This window comes from Gymnogyps californianus, chromosome 2 (assembly GCF_018139145.2).
Source record: "Gymnogyps californianus isolate 813 chromosome 2, ASM1813914v2, whole genome shotgun sequence".
Lineage (NCBI taxonomy): Eukaryota > Metazoa > Chordata > Aves > Accipitriformes > Cathartidae > Gymnogyps > Gymnogyps californianus.
In genome coordinates this window covers 42,836,461-42,853,580 of record NC_059472.1, presented here as the reverse complement: position 1 = coordinate 42,853,580, position 17,120 = coordinate 42,836,461, and the positions used below count along the sequence as shown (strand labels likewise).

The 17,120-nt window shown below is 36.6% G+C and overlaps 1 protein-coding gene and 1 non-coding gene across 2 annotated transcripts in view; both read left to right on the top strand.

Moving 5' to 3' along the window:
• The window catches only part of LOC127029911 (lipoxygenase homology domain-containing protein 1-like), a 143,059-nt gene that overhangs the window by 85,363 nt on the left and 40,576 nt on the right, over positions 1-17,120 (top strand). The window contains exons 23-29 of the mRNA XM_050915731.1: positions 301-452; positions 3,235-3,313; positions 4,914-5,045; positions 5,539-5,720; positions 6,757-6,843; positions 10,576-10,708; positions 12,060-12,199. Coding sequence (XP_050771688.1) covers positions 301-452; positions 3,235-3,313; positions 4,914-5,045; positions 5,539-5,720; positions 6,757-6,843; positions 10,576-10,708; positions 12,060-12,199 — 905 coding nt within the window. The remainder of the gene's footprint in view (positions 1-300; positions 453-3,234; positions 3,314-4,913; positions 5,046-5,538; positions 5,721-6,756; positions 6,844-10,575; positions 10,709-12,059; positions 12,200-17,120) is intronic.
• Positions 5,267-5,371, top strand: LOC127013890 (U6 spliceosomal RNA). Its single transcript, XR_007766133.1, has one exon. It is a non-coding gene; the product is annotated as a U6 spliceosomal RNA (small nuclear RNA).

The following is a 17,120-nucleotide window of genomic DNA, read 5'->3' as shown; positions in this document are numbered from 1 at the left end:
TCCTGTGCCCCAAGCAGCAGCCAGTAGTGCTGATTTTCTGGGAGTGGTGTCAGAGCAGAACAAATCTGTATTCTGCAGATTGCCAAACAGGGAGTTATGCAGCAGGAATGTGTTTTGGTTTTGTATGTTACCAGGACTGAAGAGACCTGTGCTCCTTGTTCTGTGGCACAGTATGGGATTCAGATGAAATTTGCAATGGTTTCTACCAGGGATTGGTACATAATGCAGGTGTTGGGCAAGAAGACAAGGAGCATTTTCTCCTGCTGACTTTTTGGTTTTGTATGTGTGTTTTTTCTGCAGTTGTGGAATATGCAATCCATTTGTACACGGGAGACTTGAAGAAAGCAGATGCCACTGGTGAGGCTTATCTTTGTATACAAGGAGCAAAGAGTGACTCGGGGAAACGATGGCTTAACTCGAGAAACAGCCTGATCACTTTTGCTAGAGGGCAGGTAAAACAATGGGGAAAAATGTAACTGAATCTGTGTGTGTCTTTTTATTAAAACTTATGTTTACCTAAAGACTTTCACGGACAGATTATAAAAAATATTAATGTTTTATATTCCATATAGACATAATTTTCTCTTGTAACTAAAAGGTGATTGTCTCCATAGGTAACATGTTGCTTTTAAGCATCATCAGCATTGTGCAACAGTGAAACAGTTAAGTCGATGAAGTAATTATGAGTTGGACTAAATATACTCTAAAAGTTCTATTTTAATATTCCAGACTTTTAAGGCCAGGGAGGTATCAGTGCTTTGTTAAAATATGCTTGACTGATAGAACTGATAATATTTCTGTAGGATATCTTGCCTTTGTACCTACTTTAGACCATGACCTTTTCTTGTCAACTTTCCTGAACATTAATGTCAGTGTTCAAAGCAGAGTTTTATTTTTTCATGTTTCTAATTCTTCCACCCACTTATTGCTTTTAAACATATTCTTGCTTTTTGAGGTTTAAAGGGCTTTTCCTAGAAAAGTAATTCCTGGAGCAGTTATTGGCATAAAAACAAAGTAACTGAAAAAAATTTCAGAACAAAAGGAAATATCTATTTCAGATCAAAAGGAAATGTCTAGCTGATACTTTATAGACCCTACTCTTTGCTCTGAGTTTAGGTTTGGAAGATTATTTTCTTTTTGTTTTAAGGGAATCATAAAATCATTGCAAAGTACACAGGAATCTTCTTTTGGGGAGGGCAGGAGAGAGTATTTCATTGTTGCCAGCCAACCCAGATTAGTTTGTTCTCAGACAAATTTGCTTGCAATATGCTTCATTTATTCTTTAAATGTGCCTCTCTTTATTTTATCTGCTTTTCTTTTCACTTCTAAAGATTCTGGAAAACACAATGGTTTTTGTATGAAAACCAAACTAAATCTTTGTTAGTCATTATGTCCTCTGTATTCCTGTATTTTCTTTCTCCATTGTGGAAGAGAATCTGTGTGCCCAATGTCATGTTCATCAAGAACTGATCAAACTGCTAGCTCAGACTTCACAAAATAAATCTGAAAATAATAATGACAGGATAGTAGGGCTTATTTGGCTTTAAGGAGTAACGTAGGAAATTTTATAGATTAATGTTTTGGTGATATAGATAATAGTTATATACAATATATCTTAAAGATAATACCTTAGAGAAATCTGAACAGCAAGACTGCTACAATGGATAAGGTATCAGTACAGACTGAAAGAGGGATTGATTCCTGTTTTTTTCAAAAAAACTGAACTGTCCTGAGCTTTTTTTTTTATTCTTTATTTTGTAAGAATGTATGTTAAATTTTCTTTAAGAATAAAACTTGTAGAGAAAAATATGTGAACAATACAATTGACTTCTGTGAATACTCATTGCAGTGGAAATATAATTCACCTGCAAATTCACAAGGATTTTTTCTGTATAATCCAGATTCTGTGTCAGTTTTTGAATGGGCCTGTTCAGGAGGCTAAATCCTTTGTCTGAAACTCTAAAGGGCTTTTCTATATCCTGGGCTATAACACCCTAATCTTCTTTTTATAGAAAAGATTTCGAGTAACAACTGTTTGGGTATTCATTCTCTCACAGTTTTCTTTACTCCAACTTGCCCTCAAATGCCTAATTCTCTGTTCTTAGTCTTTGCTCTTTTCTTCTAGATGACTCTTGTGATAAATATGGTTCTCACAGGTAGTATGAATTTTTGTATGTCATTGTACTTGGCAGCAGCTATCGGAACAATACAACGTTTTTGTTTTTTGTTTTCAAACCCCCGAACTCGTCCTCAACTTTTGTCTTCAAATTGCATTTTCAACCCAACCTTTCCAGGACAACTGCTTCTGTCTACAACAGGGTAGCTCATGAACTCATAAGAAATAAAACAGTCTTACTCGTGGAGATTTTATTCTGCAGCAGTTTTCCCAAAAGAGTAGATGAATCCATTCATGAATAGTATGTTTCCAAAGCTCATCTCCTCAGGCCCACTTCAAAAAAGCCAACAAATACACCATCTAAGCGATGCGTGTCCCCAGTGTCAGTGTGCATACTTATGTGAGCTTTCCCATTGATTATGAAGGAAGACGACTGCAGAAAGAAGACAAACATATATATGTAAAAAGGTGAATATATTATGAAGATTTACAGTAGGGAAAAAAGGGAAGATTCCTTGAGGTCTATTCATCATGCAAGTCCGTTGTATGTGGAAAATTTGACCTATTATAGAGATGGCTTCAATGAAAAATCCTTATCCCAATAGCACAGTGATTGAAACCTTCCCAGATACTGTTCACTTCATTCCTGTTTACCTGCCTAATTCCCACTAAATTAAGTGTGAATTTTAGTGAAAATGAAATTGCTCCAGATTTTCAGAATTATTAGACACCTATTGTTCATCAGTTTCATTGGGAGTTAGGTTCTGGATCAAAGTAGCTTTCAACACAAGTAGTAATTGATCTGATTTGGTTATTTCAGTCCATGAAAGTACTAGAAATACTTTATTGCTAGTGTGTGTATCTGATGTTTCCTATTAAATACAGCAGCATTTTGAAATTCATAATTCATAATATTAACTGGATCAGAAAATATCAGTTATAGCATGTAATGTTTAATTATGAACTCAAAGACAATGGAATGGCATAAACGAGATAAATTTGCTTCTATTGAGAAACAAAAAAATGACCGGACACAAAAGGCTAAACTGATACATATTCAAAAGCAGATACGTATTAAGTTTAACTAAAATATCATTTTGATTATTTTCATATTGCAGGTGAATGTTTTAAAAATCAAAGCAGTATACCTTGGCAAGTTGAACCAAGTTCTTGTTGGATTTAAGAGTCTAAAAAAAGGTCAGCAATTTTTTCAGTTAATGTATGGTAATAATAATGTAGATTATCAGATTTAGGAGATCCTAGAACTTCAGAAATGTCTTAAATTTAAGATTAAAAATCACAAGTGTTTTTTTTAAAAGTTCTAGAAAATTTGAAATTGCTCTCCATTTTCTGCTGTTCATTATTTCTGTTGGACTATATATGTCAAGTATCCAGCTTGGTTTTACTAAAATGTGCAAAGGATTCCTAGGAAATGTCATGACAATGTAAAATGGCAAAATTATATGTGAAACTTTTCTCCGTAAAAGTTACTATATATTTATGAGTACAGTCAACAAAGCTTTTGTTTTTCAGGAAGCAATATGACATCATGCTTTTGCAATTTTTGACATTTTTTTCTTCCTTTCCATTTTTAGATGATGGACATTTTCATTTTAAAAGACAAATTTTTTTCAGGACTAAATGCTTCTAGGTAAAGATAAGAACAGAAAATCAGTTCATCATGTTGGGAAGTGGAACATGGAAGAAAGGCTGTTCTGGCCTCATAGCTTTTTTTCTTCTAACCCATAAGAAATATATTCTTTTTTAAAGGATTCTGTGTACGTGAGGTTGAGTGGCAGATAAAAAGGCTGCACTTCCTGCAGCATTTTTTCTTGTTCTCCTTCTGACTCCACAGCAGCTGTTGGAGTTAACAAAAATTGCTTACTTCTTAAAAATAAATAGCAACATCAAGGAGCATCATGAATTGATATCTTCAATACTTTGGCTACAATTTTGGCCCATTGTTTTTTAGAGCCAACAGAACAGAGATTCTACAGATATCCTACTTCTGCAGATAGTGTTGATAACGGAGATAAGATTGTTCCAGAGCATAAGTTGACTCTCTTGTTCTTTTATCTTTACCAAAAAACCAAGACTATAAAATGACTCTGTAGGTTAAACTCAGACTGAGAAAAACTGATCTGGACACTATTCCCCATATATTTCCTAGATGGTAACATTAAAATGAATGATCAAACTTTCATTGACTTCACCAAGACTTGGAGTATAACCAAGTTTACTAAAACGCAGAGATCTGAGTCTTCAAATGCGTTGTTTCCAGAGAATCAACAGAATGATCTCAATCAAGAGAAAACCTGCAGCTGACGTTTGTGCCTTATTAGGTAGCATAGAACCTCACCAGAAATAAAGTTGTGTGTTGAGTGGATTTTCCGATGGCTCATGTGGTAGAACTCCTGATCTTTTTTTCCTTTAGGACATAGATAATATCATTTCCTATGGGAGACTTCTTGTGTCTAGACATCTCATACAGAGGCCTTTCCATCCTTTGGGACACTAATAGATCATTATATCAAACCTATCCCTATGTTTAATTTCACAAGATCTGTAAAAACTGTAAGACTTCTTCACTTTGTCAAATAATTTGGAGTGCAGGGGAACAGACAGAAACACATATACACACAGCCAATGTATTTTCAGAAGTCTTATTTTCTTAAGAAGACTGGTAAAAGAAAGTATTTTATTGATTTTCTAAAGATAGAAACTTATGACTGCATACACAGAACATTTTGTTGCTTAAAAGTTATAAATTAATAATGTCCTGTTTATTTTCAATCAGATGAGTGGTTCTTGGAAAAAATTGTTATAAAAGAAGTCCTCTACCCTTTTTCTGCACATGTTTTTGTTCACAATGACTGGATCAACAAACACTCCAAGAAAGATTTTGTAGAAGTGGCAATTCCGCTCAAAGGTAATACCAGCAGAAATGTCCTTCATTTGTGTGAATCACTACTGCATGGCAAGGCAGAACAGAACCAGTACAAGGCTACATCACAATATAGGCACAACTGAGCATTGGTACCCCAATGGTGAGGGGCAGGGGCCTGGACCAAGGTGAATCATGCCTTCTGTAAACAAGGAGGAAGAAATTATGCCTGGGATGGAGAAGATGGAAATGGCAGTATTGAAAGAGTCTTCTCTGGCAGCACGTATCCTGTCCTTGGAACAATACAGAGAAGATAGGCATGGCCCCTGCACGGGTGTCACATGGATTCATGAAGCAGCTGGCCTGGTTTTCTGCACCTCCACAGGGCTAAAATGAGTAATGAGGGTTTTGCAGTTTTGTTGCCTGACTTGCCTGTGCTAGATCCAGCACTACCAGGCAATGTAATCTTGTATCTTTTGGCTTATACTGCCTTATAACTTAGACATGGGGTCTGAATATATGTTTGTTTGCATTGCAGAAACATCTGTGTCATCTCTTCTCACAAAAAATTTTGATACTAAAAGCAGAGGACGATGGCAAACGTGGGTGCACTGTACACAAGTACCAGAAGGTGTTCCTGATATTCAAGTTGTTGTATTTGGAAGCAAAGGGAAATCCCCTGCACAGAAAGTTCAGAATCTGTATGATAATCCATTTTTGGTCAGTTTCTTTTTTATTTCACACAAATCTTATCAAATAATTTCAGTAAAGTCAGAGTTGTAGCCAACGTATGTGAAGTTGTGTGGAATGATTTTTTGTCAGAGTTAATATACCTCCATGTCTTAAATAAACAGCACTTGGGAGAACTTCTCATATGTGGGCTAATACATATCACTTAGGAAAACTCTCTTGAGCAAATGCCAACTTTGACATGAAAAGCCTCATTAACTTTGAATTAAGACTAGTAGGCCTTAACAGTAAGGCAATAAATAATGAAGCTATTCCATACTTCCTTTATGTTCTGCTTCTCAAACCTCAACTAATCTGTTTTCACTACTTAGAAGCTGTGTCTCTCTACAACGAGCTTGGGCCTGGGCAAATATAAATTCTGTAGTTTGCACATGAAGTTAATGGCAGCTTCTAGACAGGTGTGTGAACCTGGGTCACCCCTTTCAAAAAGTTTTTATTCTTAAACATGGAAAAAAAAGTCATTACCCATCTTTTGCAAAAAGACAATATAAACATCACTTGCTTAACTGCTGCAAGATGAAAAGCTACCAGCAGCAGTGTATGATATGACTTACAGAAACCAGTCATCCTTTCTTTCAAGCACTAGAATAACTGAGAACAGAACCAATAGCCACAGCTAAAAATCATCTTGAGTTCAAAATTTCAGTTCAAGTTTGAGAATAAAGATGTGATGGAGAGGAGGTAAATAGGAAAGTGAAGAGAAAAGAATAGTAATATGAATTCAACTTGGAAATATAGACTCAGTCATGCATTTCCTTGCTTTTTGTATGTTGGCCTAGGCTCTGCAGCCAATTCTCCCAGTTAAAAATAAACATAAATTATGATACAAATGTGAGTCCAAATTAACTTTCAATCTTAATGGGACTTCCTCACCCTAACATTAATGTCCTTGACTAGTATTTTTACTTATTTTATTTATCTTTTTACCTGGGCTTAAAGTATGTCATCCAAATTGTTACATACAACGTATAGTTTGTTTTTTTTTTTTATTTTGTTTTTCTAACAGTTGACTGTTGGTGATATTGGAGATATAACAAAAGTTTCCTTTGTGTTATCTAGTCCACGCTTGGGAAGAGGAATTATACTTCACAAGGTATTCCAAATACACTACATATAAACTTGTAATATTCTTCATAATACCACTAAATATCTTTTGTTGAGAGACAGATTGTTAGCTTCGCTTTGCACCACACTAGCAAGGCCATGCATCTTTTGGCTCAGTCACCTGGTATCTACAGATGGTTGCCTACAGCTTCCAGATCTCTTTGTGGGCAGATCTGTCTTGTTTGCGTCTGCTTAAGTGCATATAGCTATACCTATTCACTGATGTGCAGATCCATTCTGTGTAGCTCATCATGACATGGAAGGCAGTGTTTTCTGCTGATGCTAGGAAATGTTAATCCCTGCATGGAAATACCGACAGTCTCCTAACACAGAGCAACCTACTTGTGGAAACCAATTAAGCTGATACTTTAGTATTTATTCATTACAACATGGTCATCAGTGGGCCTTAAACATCTGACTGTAGTTTAATACCTACTTAAGTTCTCTCATAAAAAGGGATGTAGAAATGACTTAATGCTGTCAATCTTATAATTCAACCAGATTTTAAAGATATACCTTTCCCCAGGGTGGGTAGGAAGATTGAATAGAAAGGTGTTTGGCCTGATAATACTTGGGCTTTGGGGAAATACTTAAACTTGAAGGTTAATGCAAAGAAAAATTGTGTCAATGAGCTCCGTCTGTAGGCAAGGGCCCCAAAAGCATTGTGGACATAGCATTGAATTATTCTGAAGTTAGTAGAAGAATGTTTTTCTGAACTGGGCCACACAGTACCTTAACCCTACTATGGATTTAAAAGATCAAAGGGTGATTCCCTAAATGAATAAACAGTCCAGAAACTGTTCTGATGGGAAATGCTAGAGACAGTTGCATTCCAGGCTAAAATTTGAATAGGTTTATGGTACTCAAAGGAACATTAAGTCTGAGTTTATGAGCTCCTCTGAGGACAGAGGAGGAGTTTATCTTGTTCATATTTTCTCCCCAAATGTGTTCTTTGTCAGCTACTTTTGCAGTCTCAGTTTGGGCTACAAGAATGGAAAGAATAGGTAAGCAAAACTAACTTCTCATTTTAAATATGCATCTCCAAGCCATTTGATGAAGCCTTCCAAAAATATGTGGACACTACCCTCACTATATCTATTGTGTGATTATGTAATATAAGATTTCAGCCTCCAGAACTGGTGGCTCAAAAACATGGCAGAAAATTCATAAATGTAATAGTTCGCTTTCTGCTTTCTTTTCAAAGACAACCCTCTGCAAATGGCTAAGTGATTTTTGTTCATACTTTTAAATACTTCAAAAGTTATTTAATAATTGGTTTATTAGTAGCTATAAATTGTTACAATCTACAAGAAGTCAGTAGGTTGCTATAGACTTATGTAGTCTCTTCTACTGGTGCACTTACAACCCACAATACAAGCGACAATAACATATACTGCTTGTGCCAGTAATATGCTTATAACATCTGTTACTCATTTATTAGGCTGTTTATAAATTATTTATACATGGAAGCATAATCTAAAATGTAACAAGTTGGTTTCACTTTAATAGGACTCTTACAGTGCAGTAAAAAATAGAGATGCTGTATAGAAATAGAAAGACTACAGGAGGCAGGCTGTGTGTATAAGCTCACTATGAATCAGTGGTCAAACCCAGCCTCAACTTAAAAGAATTCCCTTCCTTGCTTTCACCTTAAGTGAAAGAAGTAATAAACAAAGTTTCAGAAATCTCACAAAACCACAGATTACAGATGAAACTGCAAAGGCTAAAAAGGAGATAAAATCTCTACGTTCCTTTTGCTACTCTCTGTTTTCTCTATTCTGGTGTTTACAGCAGCTTCAGAGTACCAGAGTTTTTCCTGTTGATCTACAGTTTTCTGCACACTTCTGTAGAAAATACTATAACCTTAGCTAAAATTTATGTCTTTTCAGTAACTTTTGGAGATTTATGTACTATAGAATGAGTAGCTTTTTCTTGCTCAAAAATAGAGTTTCTGGCCCTTTCCAAAATAAAATACAAAATCATTTTTACTTTTGTATAGAATATAGAAACACTATATGATTTGGAGATAAAGTTCACACTTAGATGTAATCTTACAACTAACAAGAATTTGTCAGGTACATTTCATTTTAAGGCCAAAGTCTGCATAAATTTACACATCTCATTTTTATGAGTCCAGTTTCTGCAGGTCATCTGCCTGCATATGCAGGTAACCCTTAGTCCAATTTTAATACAGATAGGAGTTTGTGATACTTATTGATATTTAGTTAGGGATGTTTACATTGATAAGTTAGGGAGGATATTTTTGTATGAGAATTTAGACATTTAGTGTGAGAAAATTCAGTTATTGCAAGTGCAAAAAATAGGTAAACAACTGGCCGCAATTTTAGTGGAATTTAATACTATTTAAAGAAAAACACTGTTTATTCAAGTAATTAATGGTTTAATTCTGGAAATCATCATGGGGAATTGTTTATTTTCATCTGGAAGCCTTGTGCCTGATCTTGTGAAGCACTGAGCACAAAGCATAAGCAGTAATGGAAAATGTTCAGTAATTACATTTCTAGGAACTCAAGGGTAAGATAGTCTGACAAAATTTTTAAGAGTAGAACTGTCAAATTCCTAATAATTTCAACTATATAATTCAATTATATAAATATTTATGCATTTCAAAGCTTGCACTTGAAGTCTATGTAAGGAAATCTGTACTCAGGATTTCCAAACAGTGGTATGTGTATCCTGTACAATGAGCCACAAACTTTTGTTGCTGCCGCTGGTGTCAGTAGTGGTAATAAGTCACCACAGTAATTTTGGGAATCCCTGCCTAAGAATTTCAATTACTTAATGTCTTGATGAAATTAAGTTTTTGTTTCATTTTGTTTTGTTTTTAATGTCTTGGATGATATAATATTTGTATACAAAGAGATTCTAAAGGCTGAAGAAACCATTTCTGCAAAATTGTAGTCATTAGCTATGTATCAAGTTCAGTCCTGCATATAATAGTTACCAGAAATGTTTCTGCATATGCTTGGTAGTTTGTCATTCTGTATATTATAACCTGACCTAGGATAAAGTTCACAATCTGAATTGCCCTCCTGTGAATCTGATCTCCACATTGACTATCTCAGTAGCTAGGACAGGTGGGCTCCCAAGGCTGTGCTTCCTCAGTTGGTTTGTAGGTTCTAAGTTCACAAATTTGGAACCTAATTTGTGCAGTCTCCACTGAGTATTTAAATTCAGGTGGAATGAAGCTGGACGTAAGCTCGCACCTTCTATTGGAATTCATTCTTCAAATAACTTATTTCCACAGGGAGCCCCGAAGGCCACTGGACACTTAAGTTCTGCCAACTTTGAAAATCCTAGCTGAGATATAGCAAGTCACATGTAAACAAATAAAAAGCAGCAAGACAAATATTTTTGCAAAATGGGCATATGCTATTAAGATTGATGTAACTGTATTCTTTCATTTGACATTCTGAAACTGCAAGTATATACAGGTCAATTTAATCTGTATCCTTCATTGGTTTCTACGAATGGGTCCTACGCCTGGGTTGATATGCAATGAAGAATACATCTATAAACAACAGGCTGCAGAATTAGCTGCTTGCAGCAACTACTGTAGCTCTTATGTAGAATCAGGTAGCTTTTATAAAGTGTGCACAGTGTTAACAATAGGAAGAAATGTCAGTTTCTGTGGAGATGGAAATAAGAAACAAAATAAGTCAGATGATTAATTAATTTCTTCTTCTGATTCTGCCTGCAGCTTCAGCTTAAAGACCTGGACACTAAACAAGAGTTGGGCTTTCACACTGAAGCCCGATGTCTGTTTGGAGAAGATGGATCTGAGACTGTGACAGAGCTAGCAGCGGTCAGGCCAGACAAGCCACCACTCAGGGGTATGCTGCTGAACTAAAAAATAAATACATGAGCAAATGCACACACATACAAAATTGTGAACTGCCTAATGGGATGAACACAATGGGCAAGATTGCAAAGCATTTTATATATATTAAAAAAACAATCAAAATTATTTTTAAAGATTCATTCAATATACCTGTGTAAACCGTGTAGGGTCTTTAATAATGTGTCTTGTTTAAGCTTTTTTTCTCTTTTAAAACAACTGACATGTATTGTTTTCACTACGCTAAGCACCAACTTGAACATCTGAGAAATGCGCAAAGCCCAATTAGTATATTTCTGTTGAAATTTTCAAAAAACGACTGATTTACACTCGGTGAGGGACTAAATCACAGATTTAAAAAAGGCATGTGCAAAGTCATAATAGCATGAATCACAAAAAAGAAAAAACAATCTTTTTTGAGGTTTTCTTCAAGCCCCGTTTCTGCCCCAGAAGCTGTTTCATTTCATCATTGTATTTAAAATATAACATCTTCCTTTATTCTGATTGCATTTTATAAAATATTTAGAAAAGAATTCTCATTCATTATACCCTATGAACAGAAGTCTTAGTTAAAATATTTAAAACTTTTGCATTTAATATCTAACTGAAGGCTAGACTGCAAATGGAAATATATCTTAACAGTCTGTTGTAACATTTAATTCTTCACGGAGCTTACAGAACCCATAAAAAAAAATCCTCTGTCATGCTGCCTCAAGGAATAGGTACTACTTATCAGCCAAAAGTCATGGCAAGCCATCCTTTGTGGTGAAGAATAATAATAAAAATGCATGTCTATATAAATAGCTGATCCATTTCTCCTGAACATATTAATTGATATTGGCCATAATTATCAAAATGCCAGACTAAAACAGAATTCAACTGATCCAGAACAAAAAGTGGATTTCATCTGTTATATCTGTGTTTTTTCTTTGGTAAAATGTTGTTAGAGTTGATAAATCCTAACTCATTTTAAGGCCTTTAATTCCTACAAGAATTCAAGGCTTTTTACAAAGCCTGATAAAATCAGTGTGAATCTTTCAGTTGATTTCAGTGACCACTGGATAAGACTCCAGAACCACGACATTTTCTTTTTCTGTAATGTAAGCATGGATTGTTGCATTGATTCATAAAGGGCATTTCATCTCTAATGCTGTACTGTGCTGTTGTGAGGTAGCTAGCAATCTATATGAAACTCAGACAGAACATTAATGTCAATTACTATAACTTCATTCCTTGGTCTTGAAATTAATCTTTTACCTAAAATAAATTGGTTTATAATGTTTGGTAATTACATTGCTAAATAGTCTGATTTGGTAATGTCTTGTGTCACTGATTTTTCATGACAGAAGTTCTTTACTCGATCAATGTTCATACGGGAACATTGCCTGCATCAGGGACTGATGCAGATGTATTTATCACTGTATTTGGAGACCAGGGAGATTCCTGCAAAAGGAGACTAAGACACTCAAATTTTGAAAGAGGACAGGTTAGTACTGAGTTATTTTCCTTACATGTTTGCTTCATGTGTTTTATTTTATTGCTTTCTTCCAATACCATTGTGGTGGGTTGACCCTGGCTGGATGCCAGGTGCCCACCAAAGCCACTCTGTCACTCCTCTCCTCAGCTGGACAGGGGAGAGAAAATATAATGAAAGGCTTATGGGTCGAGATAAGGACAGGGAGATCACTAACCAGTTACTGTCACGGGCAAAACAGACTCGACTTGGGGAAAAGAATTAATTTAATTCATTACCAGTCAAATCAGAGTAGGATAATGAGAAATAAAACCAAATCTTAAAAACACCTTTCCCCCACCCCTCCCTTCTTCCTGGGCTTAACTTTACTCCCAAATTCTCTACCTCCTCCCCACGAGCAGCACAGGGGGACAGGGAATGGGGGTTGCGGTCAGTTCATCACACATTGTCTCTGCCACTCCTTCCTCCTCAGGGGGAGGACTCCTCACACTCTTCCCCTGCTCCAGCGTGGGATTCCTCCCATGGGAGACAGTCCTCCATGAACTTCTCCAACATGAGTCCTTCCCACGGGCTGCAGTTCTTCACGAACTGCTCCAGTGTGGGTCCCTTCCATGGGGTGCAGTCCTTCAGGAACAGACTGCTCCAGTGTGGGTCCCCCATGGGGTCACAAGTCCTGCCAGCAAACCTGCTCCAGCGTGGGCTCCTCTCTCCACGGCTCCACAGGTCCTGCCAGGAGCCTGCTCCAGCGTGGGCTTCCCACAGGGTCACAGCCTCCTTCAGGCATCCACCTGCTCCGGCATGGGGTCCTCCATGGGCTGCAGGTGGATATCTGCTCCACCGTGGACCTCCATGGGCTGCAGGGGGACAGCCTGCCTCACCATGGTCTTCACCACGGGCTGCAGGGGAATCTCGGCTCCGGCGCCTGGAGCACCTCCTCCCCCTCCTTCTTCCCTGACCTTGGTGTCTGCGGAGTTGTTTCTCTCACATATTCTCACTCCTCTCTTCTCCGGCTGCAATTGCTGCTACACAGTAACTTTTTCCCTTTCTTAAATATGCTATCCCAGAGGCCCTACCACCATCGCTGATGGGCTCGGCCTTGGAGCCGGCTGGCATTGGCTCTATCAGACATGGGGGAAGCTTCTAGCAGCTTCTCACAGAAGGCACCCCTGTAGCCCCCCCACTACCAAAACCTTGCCATGCAAACCCAATACAACCATATTTCTTTTCAATTATCAAACATTGATGTTACACTGTGGTAAGTTGTGGAAAAGGTGTGTTGCCTACTAAGTATAGACATTTTACCTGAATTGGGGTTACAGTTTAAGAATAGTTCAAGTACCAATAAATTTAAAACCCACAAACCATCAGTAACTGTTCTTTGAAACTGGAATTAAACCCAACATTATATAAAATTCCATGGTTTAATTTTCAGTTATTTGTGAAGCTAGTATAGAAATATCAGGGCTGTTTCCTGTGACTGCTCCTTTAAAATCTGTTTTTTTAAAAGATCTGTCCAGATACAGTTGAAAAAGAGATTTCAAATGTGTTAGCTACTACATGTTAATTAATCAATTTATATATAGAATTGCAAACAGGTAAAGCTGCTTGTAAACATACTGTGACTGCTCAAGATAATTCCTAGGAGAGATTTTGTGCTCAACCTTTGCTGATTACCATATTAATGATTATATCTACACAACATGTTCACACATACCCTGGACTCAGCCCGGATATGACTAGATAGGATTTAAAGAGAGGTTTGAATTGATCAATTGTACAATGAAGCAGGATCCTTTATACTTATTTCATACCATTTCTTAAGATCTCTCATGGCTGAGATGCCATAACTTTCCTAGGTAATCTATTCCACTGCTTTCCTAGCCTTGCCCTTAAACAATTATTTCATTTGTTTTATAATGTCAAAATACTTTCTTGAGCTTAGAAACATAGAAACCAGCCATGTCATCCTTGTGTTCCATAGTCATTGGTAATTTTTCTTCCATGAATTTGTGTAAACTCGTTTTAAACGTGATGAGCATCCACACTCTCCTGTGGTAGTATGGACTGCACTTGATCTGCAACCTGTGTAAAACTTCCACATACTAGCTTCATCTGATTTCCCTTCTTTTACTGGAAGACACAGTGAATGTTTTTTTCCTTGTCACCTTCTCTTTGCCATTCTTTCTTTTATAGACCTCTATCCTCTGCGCACTTGTTTTGTCACTGGATTGTTCATTGTTCATTGTTCCTTGTGTAGAAGAATGTCTCTTTAATCATCCTACTTACACTTTCCTATACCTTTTTCTGACTCTTCAGTAATACATTCACAACCTCTTTAAAAATTTGCCATCACCCTCCTCTGCTTCTCTTTTTTCTTCTTTGTCGGAATTCTGTTAGCTTAGCTCTAGGTATCATCTTCAGACGTCTGTTACTCTAAATGGACTGTGTGATATAATGTAGAAAGCACTCACAGGCAGGACACCTACATTCATTTCTAAGCTCAGTCATTGGTTTACTTGATGATCTGAATGTATCATTTTGCCTTCCTTGTGTCCCTCATTTCCCACTGTAAAATGAAGATAACCAATAGTTTAGGCAAGAACGAAAAGAGGTAAGCATATATATTTCAATGAAGTTTACTTTCCTTTTCATTTACTACTGAGGAAAATTAAATACATCTTTTAAAAATATGCTTAATCTTTCCTTTTCATAGCAATAACCTATGCTAGATTCATGACAGTATTTAGTGTCCTGGTACCTAGTGAAATTACTATGCATTGGGAGATATTTAATAATTTGGCCATAGCCTTCCCACCCAAAGTATTTAGGCATGTTTTTCTTTCCTTTTCTTATAGTCTCTTGCAGGCCTCCTTTTTTTTTTTTTTTTTAAAGTTGTCATTGTTTGCAGAACCCTGCTGCCTTTGTCCAAACTGTGCTATTAAAATATAGGAAGAGGTTTGTGATGTTGATTGACTGGATGATATTATTAAAAACACACTTTAATTCTTGGCATTTTTGAGGGCTGATTTTTATAGGCAATTAGAAGAGTTAATAAAAGACATAAAGGTACATAGTCTGTGACATAACCTGGAAAAGAGGTCTAAAAAGAAATAATTTACACAGCACTTTCAAGCTGGATGTTAATACAGAGTCAGTGACACAGCTGTTAGTGTTAAAGGAATCAGAGCCACTATATTGAGCAGCAGAGAAGAGGGCCGAGTGTCTTCTGAAGCAGATCCTTTGTTTCAGGTGAGCTATTTTTGTACTGCAGACAAAGAAAGTTTTGTTCAGCTTAGGTATTGTGTGTATTCATGTTCTTCATTGTGCAATAGGTTCTTGGGAAAGGGTTGAGAAGTGAGATGGCAAAATGTTCTGATGATACTAAGTTATTTAAGGTAATAAATATGAAAGTTGGTGGCAGAGATTGCAAAAGGGCCTTATGCAGAGTGACTGGGTAATAAAATGGCAGATGAAATTCATGGTAGCTAAATGCAAAGCAGTGACTGTGAGGGGGAAAACCCCTTAAATTTGCATGCAAAATGATGGGCTCTGAAATAGGAAAGTGATCTTAGCATTAGGATAGCTCTGTAATGATGTCAGCCCAGTGCTCAGTAGAGGCAAAACAAAAGGAAAACAGAACAGATCAAATGTTTAGGAATTATTAGAAAAAGGAAAAAAACCACCCACCCCAAAGTAGAAAATACAGTCATGCCCCCAGGTAAGTTCTTTGGTGCGGATGCATAATAGATGCTGTGTTTTGTTCTGATTCACTTGTCTTAAAGTGCAAGAAGAATGTCAAGTGATATGAAGTATCTTCCATACAGGGAACAACTAAGCAAACAAGTACTGTTTGGCCTGGAAAAGGGATGATGAGAGTAAGGGAGAGGGAGATAAGAAATATAAAATGGCATAGAGGAAATGAGTAATTCTATTTTCTCATGAAATACAAGGGCTCAAGAGCATTAAATGAAACCTGCAGGTGGCAGATTCAAAACAAAAGGAGGTGGCTTTTTACACAGTGCATAATTAATACATTTTACTTTCTGGCACAAGATGTTGCAGATGGTAAAATGCATGTTGGTGCAAAAAGCTATTGCACATTGTCATGGAAGACAACTTTCCACTGAGGGCTGTTAAGTGCAAAGACACAATCTCTGGCTTAGGAAATCTCTGAACCACAGATTGCTAAAGCCTGAGAGACTTTATATTCAAGAAGCGTCTCTATGTATTTGCCCTGTTTTTTAACTCTTCCCTAGAAATCTGTTACTGGCAGCTGTTGGCAACAGTATACTGGACTAGATGGATCTGCAGTCTTACATTCTTTTTACATAGAAGTAGATTAATAAAAAAGTTGGAATGAGGTTTTAGTGAGAGTATCTAAGAATAGAAGGTGAAAGGAAGGGATGTAAAGGGCAAGCTGTCTTGAGAGACAAGATTATGTCAGCAATATCCCTGGAAAATATGGAATGGACAGGCAAAGAAAACAAAGCTAAGGAAACGTGAGATATTAAAAAAAGGATCTCTCTTGACTGATAAAGGACTGGAATACAAGGAAAAGCTAGGGAGACAGAAAATTGCAACAAACTGTAAGAAAAGAATGTAAAGTTGATTTAATTACTGCAGAAACTAAGGCTGGTTTATATTTATTTAAGTAATTGTATGTCTAACTTTTTTACCAGTTTAATGGGTTAAATAAATGGGAATTGTAATTTTGCCTAGCTAACACTTTACCTGCATCAACACAATTTAAATAAAATCCTTTTGGCTTTCATTAATTACACTTCCAGTAGTGTGTTTAATGCAGTTTCAAATGTCTTTATACTGAGGGGAAAAAAAACCAAATGTAATGACATCAATCAAAAGTACATTCTTGCTAATGCTGAGGGAGTAGGCAATTTAATGTATTATTATGAGAATTCATTGATAACAATGG